This window comes from Rhea americana, unplaced genomic scaffold, assembly GCF_003343005.1.
Source record: "Rhea americana isolate MKP2758 unplaced genomic scaffold, rheAme1 scaffold_35, whole genome shotgun sequence".
NCBI classification, from domain to species: Eukaryota; Metazoa; Chordata; class Aves; order Rheiformes; family Rheidae; genus Rhea; species Rhea americana.
In genome coordinates, this window is record NW_028186479.1 from 3,845,726 (window position 1) to 3,866,568 (window position 20,843).

The following is a 20,843-nucleotide window of genomic DNA, read 5'->3' on the forward strand; positions in this document are numbered from 1 at the left end:
CAGCCAAAGAAATTTTCTGTTTTTTGTTAGATCATACATATCTTTAGAAGTCCCTGCAGTAAAAGTAATGTAAACACTGYGATGGGAATTTTTATGTTCTCAAAGACATCCTAAATGACAATGCAGGATTGAAGGAAACATAATTTACTTACTAAAAYTGTAAATATCATAAGCACTGTAATTTTCATTTAATATGCTAGATTCTTGATTTTGTGGTTTTGCTGATTTTCTATAGGATTATATGGCAGCTGTCACAGATGGCCTGCAAGCTGGTCTGTACAGTAACAKAAATGTCATTTAGTATTACTGCTGTTGTGAACAAGAATATGCAATGGCAGGAGTAGAAATATTTTATCATGAAATAGCTATCAGCCATTTGGTTATTCAGTACCCACCAAAAGACAGTGATCTGCCATACCTGGGGGAAGGGCAGGGGGCAGAAGGTCTGTGTAGGATTATGAAGTGACAAACCTGYATATGAACTGATGCTGAGTGTTTCCAAGTGCAGGCAGGAAGGTGCACAAATTGCCAAAATAAACAGAGAAAGAAAGCCTGATGAGCACAGCACAACTCTATTAGCATACTGTATGTGATGTTTCAGTGTGTGTCATAAATTCTTGGGGGATGGTTCTGAAGGTTTGTTTTGATTTTTGTTTTGTTTTTTTGCTTTGCACAGTAAACAGAACATGGATATTCAGTTCTGGTGCCAAGGTTTCAATGGAATATTATTGCTCCAAAATGCAGCATAAAAGTTCTGCAGTTTTGASAGAATGTTTTAATTATTTCACTAACTATAGTACACTGCTCAACTACAAACTGCACTATGCAACACAAAGGTAACAAATCTTTTCAGAATGAAAAGGTTTATGGACGGAGAAAGGGAAGTCAGTGCAGACTCTTGTAAAATAATTTTAAAAAGGATGCCATAGGTACACTCTCTAATCTCTGTCTTTTCCAAAAGGAAAAAGCTGTGTTAATAAAAGTGAAGRAAAACAATGCTCCCATATTTAAAATTTTGACAGAAATGGAAACAACTATATACAACTGACTTTTTGTCTTCTTTATACTCCTCCTGTAGTAACATAAATACACAAATGCTCAGCATCTCTCTCCAGCCTTAAGCTTGCTTATGCATCTCAAACCTCCAGGAATGCTTTTATTCAAAGCAGGAAGTTTTAGACCTTCTCAGTCTTTTGCCTAAGAAAATCTAGTCCAAAGGACAGACTTCGGTAACTGATCATACATCGGCAATGTGGCGCACAGAGCAGATTATACTACTTCAACCTTTAAACAAATTAGTGCTAGCCAGCATATTAACTGAAAGCATATGAAAAACAGAAGTTTCTTGCCCCAACACAGTATGCAGCATCTGAAGAGATTTATTCTGATAGAATTTACCAATAAGACCTCTCTTTTAAAACCTCTTCCTGCAATTCAAGCTGTTGAGAGCATTAATAGCAATTTTTCAAATAACAGAGTCCTAGACAGAGCTCCAAACAGAAGCATTTTTGAAGTCTTTGTATACCTACCTGGCATTTCATATTGACAAATGTCAAAATTTTCTACTGCTGATTCAGAAATCTTACCAAAATGGTGAAATAGTCTAAGTAATGCAACTCAGATATATATTTAAAGGGATGACCCTTTAAATAAAGACCTTGTTCATTAACCTAGCTCCATCATATCGCAAACACTGGAACATATCAAAAAAATGAAAAAGCTGCAGTGAGCACTGCAGGAAAAAAACATATCAAARTGAGTCATGATTCCCAAGTGGCATATGGTATTTGCAGGGAGATTATTTTTCTCTCTTGAAGGCCTAGAATGTTGATTTGGAGTTGCAATTTCTGTAAGTGATGAGCAAAAACTTTCTGCCTTATTCTTGGGTTTTGAGCAAAAATCTAAAAGAATTAGTCTCTAATCCTTGACACAAGAAACGCTCTACGACACCTGGTAACTTGTGCAGCAAGAGTGCTGGCCAAAGCCAGTCAGTGGTGAGCAGCTTCTCCAATCTTTTATAAAAGAAATGACAACTCAGAAAGACAAAAGGAGGATACGCTGCATAAAACGAGAAAAAAAGTCTCATACAAATGCACAGGGAACACCTACTGCCAAAAATATCATGGAATTAAACTTTAGTAAGAACAGATACAGAGAATAAAGATATTATTAGTAGCAATACCCAAGAAACCTGGTGGTAAGGAACACTAACAACTGAGCAAAAGCAGGAGACAAAGTTCTATGAATGGGTAAGGAATATTGCACAGGCTGATAGGGGAGATCGCACAGTTAGTGAGAGCCCACCTCCATGAATGCTTCCAAGTTCTCAGTACTCTACTTACTCTTTACACTCTTTTGACACATGCGGTGGCACTGTGTATTTGCAGTCCATTATCATGGTCAGAGTTTCACTGTCATTTGCTTCTTGAAACGGTGGCTGTCCGCACACCAACATAAAAAGGATGACCCCCAGACTCCATATATCTGTAAATAAACAATGCACGTTTTAAAACTGTTGATGAGCCAGAGATAATTACCGTCAAAACTGTAAAGTACTACTGAGATGCAAGTTGGAGTTACTACCACACTCTCAAGATCAGCATTATTTAGGGAATTTGCAATTCCATAGAAATACAAAATAYGGTAGTATCATAGTTTGACATTTTTTATAGTTTTAAAAGGTGGGGAAAAAAATCAAAATAGGTAACTGCAATCTATATGGAGAAAAAGGATACATAACAATTCAAGATGGAAGTGTCTTTGAGAGCAAGGCATTAGCCAAAGCTGAAGAATGATCTAGTCATTCCCAAGACAGGACTTCGTTACCCCTCCCTCTCACAGGTAGGTATTGGTTATTAAAGGAGATTTTTATTCAAAGCATCTTGTTTTCTGAAGGACAAGAATAAACTCTTCTCACAATTTACATGTTACTCTATGAAGCACAAAATTCTAAAAAATGCCACTTATTTTAATGAGACTGAATTAGGTATGTTTTTCCTTCAGGCCTAAAGGAAAAAAAAATCTAGAGCTGATAGTAAATAATGAATTAAATCATTTATTTAAAACTACCTTCTTATACATTAATGAAGAAACATATTTAATAAGATTTTTTTAATCCATCAAGCCTTTAACAAAATTAACAGTGGCTTCTAGTAGACTCTAGGAGTCTACTTGTTTCCTCCCAGCTCCTGCTTGCATAAAATATTTTAACAGCTTTCTTGTTTCCTGAGGAAGTGACACACCAAAAGATGAAAAAAAAAAGTACTACGCATCGTAAAAAAATAATATTTAGTTCAAATCATTATAAAAAGAAAAGAAGAAAATATTTCACAAGTCTGACTGCATTCAACACAGAGAACTTAAATATTGGGAAATATGTAGCRTTGCCTGAAACAAGGAGGAGAGTGCAGCTGGCGGCAGGCGCAGGAAGCCGAGCAYGCTGGCACTGCGCGGGACGGGTCTGCAACGTGGAACCACACCAAGGTCACCGCGCCACCGCGGCTTGTTCTCTGCAGCCTGCACAGAATACTTGAYGCACGTTTAAAGCTGAAGAATGGCTACAATTTTATTTATTAATGTAAATCACAGACATTCATCTCTACAACAATTACCGATTTTGCTAGTTACGCCCCATTCTTCATATAGCTTAGCTGGGAGATAAACAGGAAAACTACAGGCTAATTTTTTATTTTTATTTWTWTTTTTTAAAGAGCTCTAATTTATAGCAAGTACATGCTATTAACTCAGACAACCAGCTGATCTCTGTTATGCTGACTTAGGGCCTCAATCCAGTAGGTACTGAGCATTTTGAGCCCAGCACACCAACTCGTATAGGCCTGGAAATTCAATAGGATTATTCACATGCTTAAAATTCATGATGTGCTTTAATACTTTGGCAGCCTGATGCCAGAAAGCTGACTGTTCTGGAATGTAGGATCAAAAAAAAATTTTTTTTCTGTGAGTTCTGAGTGTTTGGAGAATTATCTCCCACCACGCAACAGATTACAACTCATTTTGCAAGCACATAAAACATGCAAGTTCATGCATTTTTATTAACAATTGCATCATTTGGATATCAATCTGTTCCAAGACTTTCAACGTTGCCTAAGCAATCTATTTTGCAACGCTATCGAGTGTTTTTAATATTCTGCTTAACACTCTCCCCACAATAAAATGCTGCACATCTTTAAGCTTCAAGTATTTTAGAAGATTACACATAGTATTCATAATTACAAACAAATTACATTTGCTAAAATGAAGCAATATGCATTGGCTAAATTTAAGACAAGTCACACACACACACACAAAAAAAAAAAAAGTACTGCAAAGAGGAATGAAATACCAGTTATAAGTGTGCATATAGAAGTTTAAACAGAAGAGAAAAACCAATGTTTTAAGGTTGATCTTTTAGAACATGAGAGGCCTGAAGAAAGGACAGAAGTCACAGTAATGCAGCTATGACAGCTCAAGTTCCCCAAAGTTGCCCCACGCAGGCAACTCTGGCAGTCTTTGAAACATCTCAACTGCATTGAGCAGATACTGAACATCCTACAAGTATTTTCCTTTAGAAGTTTGTCTTTTCTTAGATATTCATACACTTTTTCATACTGCAGTTTGGAAGGATTTGTAATGGCAAATATTGTCCTTAAGTTTTCCTAAAATCTGAGTAATTTTGATAAATGTACATTTACTTGTATAAAAATAATTTTTAAAAACTGTTCAGAAGCGCTATCCAACTGATCTAAGTCCAACTAAATAACAATTTTGTTCTATATAAYGCAATGCAGATTTAGTTACCAACCTGTATCACTTTTTTTTTTTTTTGATATAAAAGGGTAATTAGTGATTACCCAGCACGTATTTCAGGATGCAGTGCATTTTTCTTTGATTAGTTACTATATTTTTCACTTCATACCCACACATCCTTCTAGATGAGAAGTGCTAACAGTGAAATGAAAACCTACTGTTTTTAATACAACTGCATCAAAAATGGGAGACAAACTCTTGACCATAATAAAGTGTCGATCATGCACTAAATTGCTACTATATTGCATTGTAGTGTGCATTTCATGTTATTAAAAAGTGGTACGCATGTAGAACAAAGTTTGGTAAAAACTAAAAACAGTGCTTGAAGACTTTTTTGCTTGAGCTTATCACATTATTTAGGTATTTTTATGCTCTCAGTGAATACTAAGGTAGCAACAACTACATTTCTTCTCATTCTCACATACTCTAGGTAAAAATTACATTTTTTTCTGACAAATGTATATTTTGTTAATTTGTTAATAAGTCTGTTAATAGCAGACTTACTCTTGTGCAGCTAGGAAATAACAGTGCGCCAGAACAATTACATAGCTTTTATTCCCACCCTATTTCTATAGCAGCAGCAGCTCTAGAGAGAGATTTTCAACTTCACTGCATGTATACCCATGGCTACTAAAATGATTCAGCTAGGAATTTCTAAGGATCCAGTTTAGCAGCTTGAGTGGACTTTAAAAAAAATATATAATGATAATTAGGAAGCAGGATTGTAGTGAGACACTGTGCCTCAATAAATTTAATTTGCACATTAAAACTGAATATAGAAAATCACCAGATGACTTGAACATGTTCCCTTCTCATTTTGGTGTAATCTTATGTTGTGTGTCATCTTGGCGTTATCTTTACAGGCTGGCCAGAATAGTATATTATGGCAAGTCTCTCCTCACATATGGAAGTAGACCTAAGTGCTTTGACACCTGCATGTCACACCAAACGCAGCTGATGTTTATCAGTGTGAAGGAAGTGGTTAAAAAAAAAAAAAAACAGGAAACACTGAATAAGTTTTCAAAATAATTTCATTTGAAATACACAAGCCCTGCAAGACCAATGGGAAAACATTTAAAAACACTTACAAGAACTGAGTATTCACTGATATTTCGAATTATCAATTATTCAGACAACAGAAACATGCAAACTTAAAAACAGTAAAAGCAGTATCTTTCCCCTTCCCAGCCAGCAAAGAATTTTACTTTCGCACTTTTTTTTAAACATATAAAAACTCTATAAACAACACTGAACAAAATAGCATTTTACTGGCAGATCCCTCTGCAATTAAGCTTCTGTTCTTCCACAACAGATCACTACAGGTTTTACAGTGTTTTGAGATTTTTGTTTTGCATGTTTTGAAGCCACTTACTAACGTGGCATACGTAACACTAGTGTTTTTAAAAAATAAAAGTACCTTTGAACTGTGGGCTTGTTAGACTTTGGCATAACTCAAGATCCAAGCATTAGAAGTTGAAGCCTTTGAAGCAGATATTCCACACAATGAATTAATACTACCTGTCATTTTGAATGTTTTAAAAGGTAACAATTAAATAGCTATATAGAATATGTATTAGAAACGTCAACGTTTCGACTGATTTATTAATTTTCAAGCCATTCTATACATGCTAAAAATCAATACTGTATTTGTGTTTTGCACTTTTCTCTACAGGAGATTCATAGCTGCTTATATTTTCAAACAGCTCTAGAAAATACACTGAAAAAATGAAAATGCTTTCTTTCCTTTGAAGATACATTTTTTGGTTCTCCCATTTAATGCAATAATAAGCAGATAATATTTTGGTAAACTCATGTTTCCCAAAACAGTGCCAGTTTGGCTGAGACAGACATCCAATTCAAGATCTTGAAGAGTGGCTTCCTGAGAAATTGGTAAAGGAGAACAAGAAATTATTTTATTCTAGCGCTTACTTAAAATTTTAATTATTCTCCTGAACAAAATACAAAGCTACAAGCAGGCATCTTCTTCACTATGTTGGTTTTTGCTGCTATAATCAAAGCTGCTATATTATTCTTGCCTAGTTAATTAGGAGAGAACCCATCTGTCTTCTGGATCCCAGGCAACTGAAGGAAGATCCTGGAGACTGCACACAACTGCTGAAGGGCTTTGATCAACATGGGGTTGGAAACACCCTGCCCACTCTCGTGCCCTACTCTCTTATTGGAGATTTGTGCTCACATAGTAGGTACAGCAAATAAGAGCTCCTTTTACTGGGGAGACCACTTCCACCAGTCAAGCARATAATGGCACCCTGATCTTTCACTGCCAAGTCCCAAAGAGTGCTCTTATCCTGTTAGAAAACAAACAACAAACCTGAGTGGAAAGCCTCACTCAAGACCTAGTCATTTGACTTAGTTAAAAGCATCAACTTGGACAAGACGGTTTTGTGTGCTGTAGGGGCAGCAGTTAAATAAGAGCCTGACACACCCTATCAAAGCAAGACTTGCAGAAAGAAACAACATCTCCTATCAGACCAGCTAATAACCAGGGGAAGAAAAATAAACCAAAGTGTTCAGAAACGGAAGTTTTTCAGATCTCTGCTCCCTTGCAAAAACACACGCTGAGGATTGCTGCACTAGAAAAGGGTGTGCCCTTACGGTGAGATAGCATGGGTCTGCCCGGGGCGGGGGAAGCCCAGCTGAGACAGGTTCTTGTTTTCACACATTAGAAGCTGTAGAAATATATTTAAGAGCAGAAGAGAAAGCATCTATCTCTAAGTGTTCTCCCACCAGCAGCTCCAGGAGCTTGCAACCAGAGGCCATTAAGAACCACCTCTCTTGCACCTGACACCCCAAAGACACCACTTTAAGGCTCAAAGTTTCAGGGGACAGCTTGGCTTGTCTCACCTTCACTGCCCTCAAAGATAGTCTTTGTCTTACTGCTTCTGTTCCACTAGCTTCAGTGGTTGTCTGACATCCTTTGAGGTGGTTCAGCCCACTAAACTGCCAATATCCTAATCAAGAAAAATGAAGGAATTATTTTCTAACCTTTCACTGACTGCAACGAGTTCATTCATGGGTTGCACAAGCACCAGGGTCAAAACAAAACACCTTTCCTGCACACAGAGACACACACGAGTGCACACACAGGATAGGAAAGAGCTACAGGATCTGAGTGCAGACCAAGACTGCCATTTTGGGCTCTATTAAATGGATATATATATTTTTTTAAATTTCTGCTGCAATTTGATGCAAAAATGCTTTAGCATATAGAGTAAAGAATTCTGCAGAGATCTGTCTCTCTACCATATCACTTTAATACAGCATAGTACCTACAGTGCTGTGTCAGTGCTCCAAAACATCAGGTTTTAGACAAAACTTTTAACTACTGCAGTAAATTTAATACTAGACTTCCCAAACAAACACAGGAGAACTTTTTGTAAGCATGACTCCCTGACTTATACAGTCAATACACATTTACAACCACATTCCTACACACAGCTCAGATGCAGGTCCTAATTCTAAATTTGAGAATCTGAACTGAAGCAGCACAGGGAAAAGAAGTGTTACAGGCATCCTCCTTAACAGGAGGACATTTAAGCAATTATTTTTTCACAAGTTTCTCTACTCCTCTGGGTGATTAGCCATAGAAGGCTCTATGGAGAATTGCTTACTTCTCCTCTCCCCTCTCAGGGTCATCTAATTTTCTCCATTCAGAAAATGGATGCGAAAAGTAGAACTCAGGCCAGGGTACAGCATGCATTTAGTATATTGACATCCTGTAAAACTAGAGAACTATATACCCTTTTGAAGTTGAAGGAAGGCACATAGCACTCCTATAAGGTGTAATATCATGAAGTGGGTTGAACTAGCATACTTTCATGTGGCTTCACCTGTTAAAAAAAAGGGAAAAAAAAAAAAAAAAAAAAAGGTCTCCTTCAAAAGCACAGTGAAGGTTAAGATACATTTCAGCCTTTACAATGGATACCAGTGTCTTGAAAATGACGTTGTTGTAACAAGAATAAAAATAAGAGAGATGAAGACTTAACAGCACTACTCAGCTAACTGCACTGGAGAATATTTTACGGTTTTTATAGCCATTAAATACTGTTGGTCAGGGAAGGACTGTTCAAGCAGGAGGCTCAGAACCATGACAACCAGGGCAGTGAATACGCAACTTCCTTACATAACGTGAAGTCACTGCCATGGAAACCAAACTACGTCATTAGCTGCCTGTGCTATGCCCGTCTCAAACACAGATCAGTCAAACATCTGTTATGCTTAAGTTTGTACACTGCACAAGGGATATCCATATTTATTTGCTTAACTACTGAACTGAGCTTCACCATTTCATCAGACATTTATTACTTTCTAAACTTCCTGATTTATTCCTAACATCAGCACTACGGATTTCAGAAAGTTAGAATTTACATTGCATAGGGGATGCTTACAGCTTCAGTATTAAACATTTGCCCAAATTTTTGCCATTCCTCAAAAGTCAGACACTTGTCACACTTGATGTACACTGTATGAATTTGTGACTTCAAGAAGCTAAAAATCCATATTCATTGAAAGAGAGATATTTGCACTCCACTAAAGTAAGATTATATACAGAATCTATCAAAAGTTGTTTATTTCAGACCTTTATGGGAACAGAAAGATTTTTCTTTTTAAACTGTATGTGTAGAACCAAAAAACAGTTTACAAAGCATATATTGTTCAGTTGATAAAATAGATCTTTCCACCAAAAATCTGTTTCTTCAAAAGTGATCTGTGACACTGAGTAATCTTGTCAGGTTTTATACAGTTCTCTGGAGTGTTTACTGTAACAGCTGAGTATTATCTTCCACTGGAAGCCACTTAGTTCAACAAGCAGCAAAAAAGCAACCCAAAAATCAACTTTTATTGAGATAATCAAAAACGCTTAAGTGTTTATTTTGCCATGGGACTAGTAGAAGAATCTATAGACTGTGGATAAGCAGGAAAAGGAAYTGGACTCCAACTTCCAGTGTCATAGGTAATTGCTCTAACTACACATTAAGACATTAATAAGAACCACCATCGTTACTTCTGCTACCATCTCCTCAGAGAGGATGTATGGAAGAAAACCCGATCCACGGACCTCTTAAAAGATGAGCCTTGGAAGAGCTCATACACGAGCACTTCAATATCAAGCTCTTCTACGTAGAGCTAAATATGAAAGTCTAATGTAAAGATCCTAGGCCTCTCCGTATCCTGGGCATCTTTATGGTTAGGCAGCAACTTGGCAATATCTGAAGACTGCTGCTTTGAATTTAGACATAAGTCCCACCCTGAGCTATTTGGATCCAAGCCTAGGGTGGAATTCTCACCCTTAATTGGGCTCGGTTGTGGGCAAAAGCTGGTAACTCACATGGCTGACACAGCAGTGGTCAGTGTATTTGTTACAAGTTGAAACTAATATCTTGTTCACAACACAAGCTATAGAAAACAGAATGAAAACTCAGTTAAGCATTCTGCAGAAAATGAGATTTGTAAATGCCTAGAGTAATGAAAAGTTACCCACAGTGCAGTATGAAGGATAAAAGTTGGTATCATACTACTGAATCATTTAACTGGTGCCCATTATATTGTTGATATGCTTCAAAAGGAGAGTAAGAAAAGCATTTCCACCCTATAGAGCTTAAAAGCTTGATAAAGTTGTATCTCTTGCACAGGAAATCAGTAGCAAGACAGCATGCAGTAATCCTATGTTAGTTATTTCAGTATTTCTATGCACTGCAAGTGCTTTTACACTACAGAGTGCGCACACTGACGATAAATTTGAAAAGTATGGTTGAAGGAGTAGAGATTGCTTTTTTTGCAGATATTCAATTTTTAGCTGATTGAACTATTCTTCTATTAACTTTCCATGAAAGAGGTAACACTTTCAAAATTAACAGGCAGAATTGGGTTTTCTCCTTGTCCTAAAACACTACAAAACCAATTAAAATGACTATTAGACAAATGAATAGATAAAAGAGTAACAGACCAGAGAACTAGCAGAAATCTCATTCCTCTCCTATTCCTCCAAAAAAGAGCATAAATAGCAAATGGCATTTAACAAATTATTTTCATAATTAGCTTATCTATCTGATAAAACAGTCTGTTCTATACGTTATTTTATTGATGCTCAAGTCTTAGTTAACTAACTAGTCTTGTCTTTGGAAGTGATTCATATTTTCATGCAATCTGGCAGACAATACTTATTTTGCTTTAAAGATAATTGTGAGTTTTGTTGGTTGCATAAAAGTATTAAGCTACAGGCAAATAGTTATGTTCTTTACTGTTTACTGATGCATCTCAAATTTCTTAAAGGGTAGTTAAAAAAGAAGGGGGAAAAAAAAAAAAAAAAAGCTTTTACAAGGACATGCCACTGCCTTAATTCCAGAACATCAAGTTTTACTCTAATTCATCAATTCTACACTTAGAAATGCATTCTTTCTCCTTTGGTTTCTGTTGCTTAGCCACATTTCAGAAGTTATTGAATCTCCATTAAATGCAAAAAAAGAATGTTTTCTACTTGAAGTGAATTTCAACATCACTACTCCAGAAAAAAATAAGCCAGGGAAAAAACAAGTCTTAATTAAAAGTAGAAGGGAGTTTCTTTACAAAAGACATGCTCTCAAAAACACTGGAGATATCGAAGTCTATAAAGCACATACAACTTGCATACATATTTCACTGCAATGTTTTCCATGTGAATACTAAAGATGATTTGCTTATAGTATCTTAAAAAAAAACTTTCATATTTTCCTCATAGACTGTATCATCTTTTCCTGAGGTTTTAGTAATGTGCATATAAGCTGTGCTTTATGTGCAAAATTGAACATCTCAGTACAGATTTACACAAGAATGACTGAGCAAGTGAAACTTGAACATCTGGTTTATAACTAAAGTAGTACAGCATTGATTTAGATCCCCCCAGGTCTGTGTTGCTAAGTTAGTCAGCCATGGGCTGAACATACTGAATATTTGTCTGCAAGATAAATGAAATGAAGCTTCCTATCTGTGGAGATGTTATTTCTTGTAATGAAATCTTGCTTCACAACAGCATTTGGAAATACTGTGAAAACTGTTCTCCTGTGAACACAGGAAGATGACTAAGAAACATTACTATACTGAAGCTTAGCTGACATACTGTTAACTGAGGTCTATCTTGACAATTCTCCTGTGTAGTTTCACTTGGATGAATTATTTCTTGTTTCATCCAGTAATTTGTTGGTGAATGCATTAAAATATGTGTATTGTGTAAGTAATTCAAAATGGAACACAAGTGGCATTTCATAAATATTAGTGGGCACAGATCTATAGGGAAAGCCATTAGGATCACAGATCCCCCACACTTTGTTACAGCACTGCTGCATCATAATTTCACTTCTAAAGCATGTAGCACCCTGGACAATCTGAGGCATTAACAGTATTTTCTTGTCAATAAAGTAATCAGATTAAGAAAAAGTAGAATCAAAGGGGAGCATAGTAAGTAAAAACTAAGCTCCCCTTTCATCCAGAAGAAATTTCATTCACCTGCACACAAACCGCCATGCAACATAAAAATGACAATTCTTGTGTCATGTTCACAAGATAAAAAAAAAAAATCCTTTCTATAAGTATATTAAAACCACTTGTCTATATTTGCCCCTCCTAAAAGTACAAACAGTTCATTTAAGCTCATTTCTCAAATCTGACGCTTTTCTCAGGGTCAGCGCTCTTCCGTTTTGTCTCAAAAAGCGTTTGAGCCCAAACAATAGAGAATGCCTCTTCCTTAAAATTGCACTGGCAACAATACTTAATGAATGGCCATCATTTTCAGTCAAATGAGTTTCTCTTGCATGGAAGACACAGAACTAGGCTAGGCTGGGCTGATCTAATCAAAACTTGCTCAGGCTAAGAGCAGCAAGTCCTACAATCTTTCCTAGCCCTCTGGCCCAAGCTGCATGCTCCCAGCACGTCCTATCACAGAATCACAGAATGACTGTGGTTGAAAGGGACCTCTGGAGATCATCTAAACCAACCCCCCTGCTCAAGCAGGGTCATCTACAGTCTATTAGACAAAATTGCACCTAGATTTCCAAAGAGTTGAACGCTGAAGTGAATACTTCTGTTTGCAGAAAAGTTGAGTCTTCTGTCAAATTAGCAAACAAAATCATCCCCTCAAATGGTCAGACAACCAATGGAGTACTGTGCAGAATGGGTAGGACTGCAATGATATAGGCAAAAGGGAAGATGACCACTTAAGCTGGAAGCAGCTAACTTTTAATCCATTTTAGCTTCCACATTCCTAAATCTTCAAATTCACTCTATAATTTAACTACAAATCTCCAAAAATGTTGCAATGTGACATTAAAAAGGGAGATTTCCAAAATAAAAACAAAAAAACAGCAGAATGATCCTGTAGGAATTTCTGCTTCATTTCTTTGAAGTCTGGCTGTAACCTCACTTTGAGAATACGCTGACAAGTATGCTAAATTATTCAATATAATACATATAGTTTACAAATACCTTACTACCCATTTTATTATCAAGGCTGTCAAATTTCATATTTAGCATTTCTAAAGTGTAAAATGTTACTATATATACCCACTGGCCATTATGCTTAAATGTGTTACTTAGTTTGCAAATCAAGCATTCTACACGCACAGACACCTCAAAACTAGCTCCAAGCAAGCCAGCTAGGGTCATCAGAGATATTTAGCCATAGACAAGCACCATGTAAGCATGGATGACACCAGCTGAGGCTTTGAAAGACTGAACACATTTAAGCAACACTATATATAAAAATGAAGCCCTTACAGATTTTGATGCAACAAAGGAAAAAATAAAAGCATCTGGGTTCATTCCAACAGACAAAGTAGATCTAAATGCAGTATCATCATCTCAGGAAAGGTAAAAATGTGTATGAGTCGTCCCCTATTTCCCTTACTAACAGCAAACATATCTCTAGATAATGAATACATACATCCATTACATCCTACTGTATTCAGGTTTGAGCTGTGCAAGAAAAGTAGGCATCTAACTACTTAAGCAATGAATGCCACCCAAGTGGTTAGCCAGTGCAGCTTCCAAGAAGGAAGTAAATCAGGCTTGGACCACAAGCTGCCAGTACAACAATACTGAATTAGAGGAGCTATTACATTCTTGCTAGGCACATCTTACGAAGAACATCTTACCATCATTCTCTTGGTGTAGCTGTGAGGACAGACTGCAATACCAAAGACATGCAGCGTTATTCGTATATTACAGTACCATTTGGGAGGCCAGTGCTCAACTCTAAGTAGACACAATCCCCATCCTATGATCTGAATTTCCCCCATTCCTCATCTCCAGAAGGATGCATTTACTCTGCAAATGTTTCCATATATTTATGAAATCACATACAGAAAACCAACTATGGTAATAAGTATTAGAAGTCTCAGTGTCTTCCAGAATTATTGCAGTCTATCCAACACTTAACATTTTGGTATAGATTCTAAGTAGTTAAAATAGTACTTGTCTTCTTCTGAAAGAACCAACTTACCTACAAATCTGTAATTAGACTATCACCTAGGAAAGGGAGGATTTACATTTATTTAATGAGCCGTTCTCTCTTGACATTGGCAGAATACTGAAAGAAAAACATTACAAAATGCATGCTCTATTCTTTCTCTTCCATAGTTACCTACTTCTGAACATTGCTAGAGATGGATGAATTAGACCACTGGTCTAGACTGAACTCTGGTCTGACCTAAAATATGTCCATTTAATTTATGAGACTAAGATTAACTTTATATACAAGAGTAGTCCTCTCTCACTTTACTCTGACTAGAACAAATTTTAATTAAATGCAAAAACAACATGGGAAACTAAAACTGACAAAACTTCTCATTAGCTAACTTGCTCAGCTTTTCAACAAGCCCTGGGAAATATGACCATTGCCCAATTTTCTTCTTGCATCATTTTAACTATAACCTTAAATACAAAAGGAAATGACAGAGCTAAATTAACTAGTCTCTCTTCAAGTATAAACACCTTTAAGTAGCATCACAAACAGAAGATTAATCTCTAAATTTGCTGGAACAGTTTTTGATGAAGAAAGCTTCACCATAATATTTATTAATCATATAACTCAAGACTTGTCCTGTATTTATCAATTCTTCAGGGCAAGAAAATGTAAACAATCTTTATATACTCATTCTAATATTGTTCATAGGACATCAGAAAAGCCATGTCTGTGGCAGAAATCTATGCAGATATTGATTATTCTTGGGGTTTTTTTTGTTAACATAATGACAAACTTGGATAAATGCAAGAGGATTTTTCTTTTAAGAYTACCATGACTGCAAATTTGCCTTCAAAGGAGCAGAATACAAATGAGGCAATCCTTTTTTATTTTGGCATTTTAAATTGATTTATCAAGTGGTCAGATGCTCACAGAGGGGCAGAACCATACAGTCACACAAAAGAAAGTAAAACCTCCTTTCCCAGCAGCAGCTAGCTTTTAGATTGCCTCACCTATAATGTATTATCACCCCAGCTGGCAAAATATCATTGCCAATGTCAGTTATTAACTTTGTAGTGTTTATAGCTATATTCAGCCAATAGCTGAATGAGTCCATAGCACTTTGCCACTTTCAGGCTATATAAAGACATTGTGCACAATTAACCCCACACTTTATCTCTGAAGTAACTTCTTTTTCTCTTAAAAAGTATGTCTAGCTTTGAATTTATACAAACTTGTAGTCCACACATGACCTTATCTAAGCATGAAGGTTTATCTTCAAAGGTTAAGAAAGATTTTCACAAGCTTACTTCTTGCTTGTTGGAAAGGTTTAGAGAAAACACTGGAAACGAGTTTTATTCCCCCCCCMCACACACACACACGCAGTCTTTACATTAAAAAAGGTCTTTGCAAGGTGTATCTTACCTTTTATTCACAGTTAGAGAGGAAAATCCAGACTCTTTGAGGACACATCATCTTACTGCCAGTAAGATAATCGGTACTTTACACATTAAAAATTTGTACTGCATTACAGAGTGATGAAAATTGGGCACTAACAATGTTTGAATACAAGCACTGCAGTCTGCCCACCAGGCTAAGAAAAAGTCCTAGTATTCAGCAACTGAGACCGTGCACTGGGGAATAAACAAAACATCAGTAGTTTTTGCTTTTTTAAATATGCTGGGGAAAAGAGCTTAATCACCATCTTTAACCAAAAGTTGGAAGAAATTTCATTTCTAGTAAGTTTTTCTACTATTCATATCAATCCACTCTCCACCAGCCACATTGCTAGATACCTTTTCTGTTAATACATTTAACCATTTTCTTCCAATACTATCACTAAAAATTTACAAAGAAACATTTTAAATGGTAAATGTAAGAGCAGTGGCAACATAAAGAGGTGTAAAGCCTGGTTTTTAACCATAGAATTCAATTTGGACCACTTGGTCAAAACTTTCAGACTGAAGTCAGATTCAAATCACCCTTCAATTTAGCTCTGCAACGTAAGTAGAGAAAGGTATCTTTCAAAACAAAATAGCAAAACTGTTCCTTCCTCAGACAGTCCCTAGCACTTCCATATTACAGGCATTAACCTCACATACAGAAGCAGCTAAGAAAATTGTACTATTTTACTATTTTTAAAACTAATCCTTGCAAAATAAAATCATCCTTATTAGTCTTCTCTAAGATGCACTCTGACAAATCTTAAGTTTCTTTCAATGTAGCTATCATAAAGCACCACTGCAGGTACCATTTACTCCTCATCMGTGATAGTTTCTCTTTCAAAATAATGTAAAACTGCAATAGAACAAAGATCATCAGAAAGAAATATAAATGCAGTGTCAAAAATTACAACTAAAACAGCAATAAAACCAGAAGATGACTACTAAGAAGTAGCATCCCAAGCTTCCATACATTTTTCAGATCTTCAAAAACCTCAAACTGATTCCGAGTTACCATTCGTCCTAAGTTCCCCTCTTCCTCATCTTAACTGCTCTCACCTACTGCTTATGTAGGTTAATTTGTTCTCTCCTTAGGGCTATACATAGCACGTGCTCAAACTAGCCCCTCTCCTCCAATAAAGTAACCTCCTCATATCTGCTTTCTTCCAAGAATCAATTGAGCAGCAATCTCCATGCTTCAGGTTCTTTTGCTCATTCTCTAAAATTGGACTGCTATACCTCTTCCTTTTTTTTTTTTTTTTTTTTTTTAGTTATTTTTTTAAGTAGTAATTCATAAAAAGTGGCTTACAGATTATTTAACAAATACATTTTCCCATATAGTTTGAGGGCACTACAATCAGGTAGTTCAGGAAATTATCATAAAGAGGTGCTTGTACACAGAGCTCAGGATTTGGCATCTCTAGTTTGTCACTGAAATTCAGAAACAATTTATCTAGAACACTTGACTCTATAAGCAGAAATCACTGTCAAACATTACTGTAGCATCAGCATGGATAAGCAAAGAGACAAATGACAGACATCTAATATTCCTGATTATAGCACATTTTAGAAAGTACTTTCAAGTCTAGAGAACCCCCTAGTAAAGTATCTATTCAAAGTTAGAATTTGTAAAATGACAGTTTAAACAAAGACTATAACGATTAATCACTAAAAATATTTATATTAGAAATAAGACAAGACTGTCTAAAATATGCACAAGTACATTGCCAACATATGAAGTAAGCTGAGCCTTTATCTCAGGCAAATGAGCACTTTTACTGAACCCCCTCTTCTTCCCTCCCCAAAGAAGAGGTAAGCTGCAAGTCACTCTCAATGGTACAGCCATTACCGTACCTGTACCAAAATACATGCACAGTTGTATATAGAGTCCTACTGAATGTTCACAAAATTGGTAAGGTTGGAAGGGACCTCTGGAAATCATCTAGGCCAACCTCCTGTTCAAACAGGGTCACCTAGAGCATGTTAGACAGGGTTGCATCCAGGCAGGCCTTGAAGATCTCCAGAGAAGGAGATGCCACAACCTCTCTGGACAACCTGGTCCAGGCCTCTGTCACTCTCACAGGGAAGAAATTCCCCCTCATGGTCAGGCGGAACTTCCTGTGCTTCAACTTCTGCCCATTGCCTCTTGTCCTGTCACACGGGACAACTGAAAAGAGTTTGTCCCCGTCCCCTTGACACCCTCCCTTCAGGTACTTATACACATTGATAAGATCCCCCCCTCAGGCTTCTCTTCCCCTGAAGAGGCCCAGCTCTCACAGCTGTTCCTCACAGGGCAGGTGCTCCAGCCCTCCGAGCATCTTCCTAGCCCTACACTGGACTCTCTCCAGTAGCTCCATGTCTCTCTTGCACTGGGGAGACCAGAACTGGACACAGCACTCGAGATGAGGCCTCCCCAGGGCTGAGTAGAGGGGCARGATCACCTCCCTCCACTTGCTGGCAACACTCTTCCTAATGCAGCCCAGGAGACCATTGGCCTTCCTGGCCACAAGGGCACATTGCTGGCTCATGGTCAATTTGTCATTCACCAGCACTCCCAGGTCTTTCTCTGCAGAGCTGCTCTCCAGCAGGTCAGCCCCTGGCCTGTACTGTTGCATGGGGTTMTTCCTCCCTAGGTGCAGGACCCTGCACTTGCCCTTGTTGGACCTCATGAGGTTCCTCTCCGCCCATCTCTCCAGCCTGTCCAGGTCTCTCTGAACGGCAGCACAGCCCTCTGGTGTGTCAGCCACTCCTTCCAGCTTGGCACTGGCACCAGACTACTGGTTGAATACAAAGAGGACTTACCGACTGCTGGTGCATCATACTCATCCCCAAGTAAAATCTCTGGAGCAGAATATGCAAGAGATCCACAACTTGTTGTGAGCTTCTTTCCAGGCTGAAATTTGTTGCTGAATCCAAAATCAGTCAGTTTCACAAGTCCTTGTTTTTCAAAGAACACCACATTCTCTGGTTTTAAGTCTCTATGAACTACATGCAGTTTATGGCAGTAGGATATAGCATGAACTATTTGAGCAAAATACTTTTTTGCCAGATCTTCATTCAGACCTTCTTCATGTTTCATGATGTAATCAAACATATCTCCTCCATCCCCTAGCTCTAAGATAAGATAAAGTTTAGTCTGGGTATCAATCACTTCATATAGCCGTACAATATTGGGATGCTGTACGAGTTTCATGCATCTAACTTCTTGGAAAAGATGTCCAGTAGCTAGAGTGTCCAGCTTGGTCTTGTCAATCACTTTTACTGCTACTTTTTCACCTGTAAAGACATGTCGAGCAAGTTTGACCACAGCAAAATGACCTCTGCCCAAAGTTTTATCCAAGTCGTACAAGCCTGCAATTTTTCCATCATATCCTCGTTTGAAGCCTGCCATACTGTTTCAGATGAAATAATGTTTAAACTCTTTGGAATCGTGATCTTTTCATAAAAGAGTATCTGATGCAAATAAGTAATCCATTGTCATGGCCAAGCATACCTAAAAATAAAGAGACAAGATTATATATTGTGTAAAATAAGCAAAATTATTAACCTGTAATGTGTTACATTAATATATTACTATAGACTACTTACAAAATTCAAAAGTGTTTTGAAAAGGGCTTGCTAAGCAGTGGTGTGGTGACCAAGCAGATATTTGGAACCATTATTATCAGTGTGCCTGAAGAAAGTGGATTTTCACAGTGCAGTAACAAAAGTGTCTCTAAAAATAGTTAACTTTCATGTTCTTGAGTTAGAATCTTTGCAAGTAACACTTGAGAAATCAGCACTATGAAAAACTGTTGATAAAGGTGAAATCCACAAGATTTCCAGCTACTTTAGAAATCAGCTGGGCAGCACATAATATTGACAGAAAGAACATGCTCAGTTTAACTTAGATTTTTGGCCCCCAAATTTACGTCGCAGCATGAAACTGTGCTCTTATAATACAAAGTTGAGTGTATGATCTTGGACTTCTATCTTCGCCCTTTTAACAGCTTCCTGTTCAGCATAGCTCAGACTGACATATAAGATTTTATTTTGTTACTTCGGTAAACTTTAACATAGTTAATCAATACTGTAAATAGAACAAACAGACAATGCTCTATAGCCTGTAATGAAACATCTGGGTTGGATGTGCTCTCAGTACTAAATAAAAATATTCTGTTAAATATTTTAACTGGAGTTATAAAAACTGGTGGTAAAAAGTTTGCATGTAGGCTGTGCTATGTTCGGCGGTTCTGGGAATGAGTCAGGGGAAAGGGAAGAAATGTAAGGAAGGGAGAGAACTCAGCAGTTCAGTTTTTTGTGCTGAATTCCTGCTTGACAACTAGCTTAGCATTTAAGCAACCAAGGACCGATGTACAAAATGCTCATATTCAAACTTGTTTGTGAAGGTCTGATTCCTCATTGCCATTTTACTTCACACAGACAACTTCCCCAAAACTTTTCCTGCATCTTTAACCTGAATCTAAGTCCAGTAACAACCTGCAGTTATCAAAAAAGCTAACCATTTCTCCTACCTTGAGTACAAAGCAGCTAGAGGTATGAACATTAGATGGCTTATTGCCAACTAAATAAAAAAGCAGGAAAATAACTCTTTAGAATATGTTTTCTCAGTTTCAACACTGAACTTCAAAAAGAAAAGTTTTGAAAAGGAACCTGGCAAACAAACAGTCCCCTTATATTAGCTATTCTTGAGCTGAAATGTAAGCATTAGATTAAAAACACTCCCTGCTAAACAAGTTATTTCACAAGCAGTAAAACTAATGAACCAGGTTTCATATAGATTCAATTATAAGGCTGGGGTCCTATGAGGATTCTTTGATATTTAACAAGCTCACCTTACCGCTTCTCGCTGCTGGAGCCATGATATAACTTCTCTATCCAGCTGTCTATTTCCAAAAAGCCTGCAGGAGTTCAGTTTGAGACAYCCACCCCTATAAAATTTGAATGAGACAATCAACTTCCAAAACCTCACAAGCTGGCCAAGGAATAGGACAGGGGCAATTACATAAAGTTTATTTCTTTAGAAGCAAGCGTTAGAGGGAGGGGGAGAAAATCCACAAACAATTGTTTGGGGTTTTGGGGTGTGGGCATTTTGTTTTGTTTTTTCACTGCACTCTTTCAGTTAGTTATTAAACACTTCA

At 37.2% G+C, this 20,843-nt stretch overlaps 1 protein-coding gene across 2 annotated transcripts in view; it reads right to left on the reverse strand.

Moving 5' to 3' along the window:
* SNRK (SNF related kinase) overlaps positions 1–20,626 on the reverse strand; it is a 32,992-nt gene extending 12,366 nt beyond the window's left edge. Inside the window, exons 1-3 of one of the 2 annotated variants that reach the window (XM_085311819.1) lie at positions 20,543–20,626; positions 18,505–19,195; positions 2,343–2,484 (exon numbers count right to left, since the gene is read on the reverse strand). In XM_085311819.1, coding sequence (XP_085167945.1) covers positions 2,343–2,484; positions 18,505–19,093 — 731 coding nt within the window. In that variant the 5' untranslated portion in view covers positions 19,094–19,195; positions 20,543–20,626. Of the gene's footprint in view, positions 1–2,342; positions 2,485–18,504; positions 19,196–20,537 lie in introns of both variants that reach the window. The other variant, XM_085311818.1, reaches the window with a different exon arrangement.
* Between the last annotated feature and the right edge of the window lie 217 nt (positions 20,627–20,843).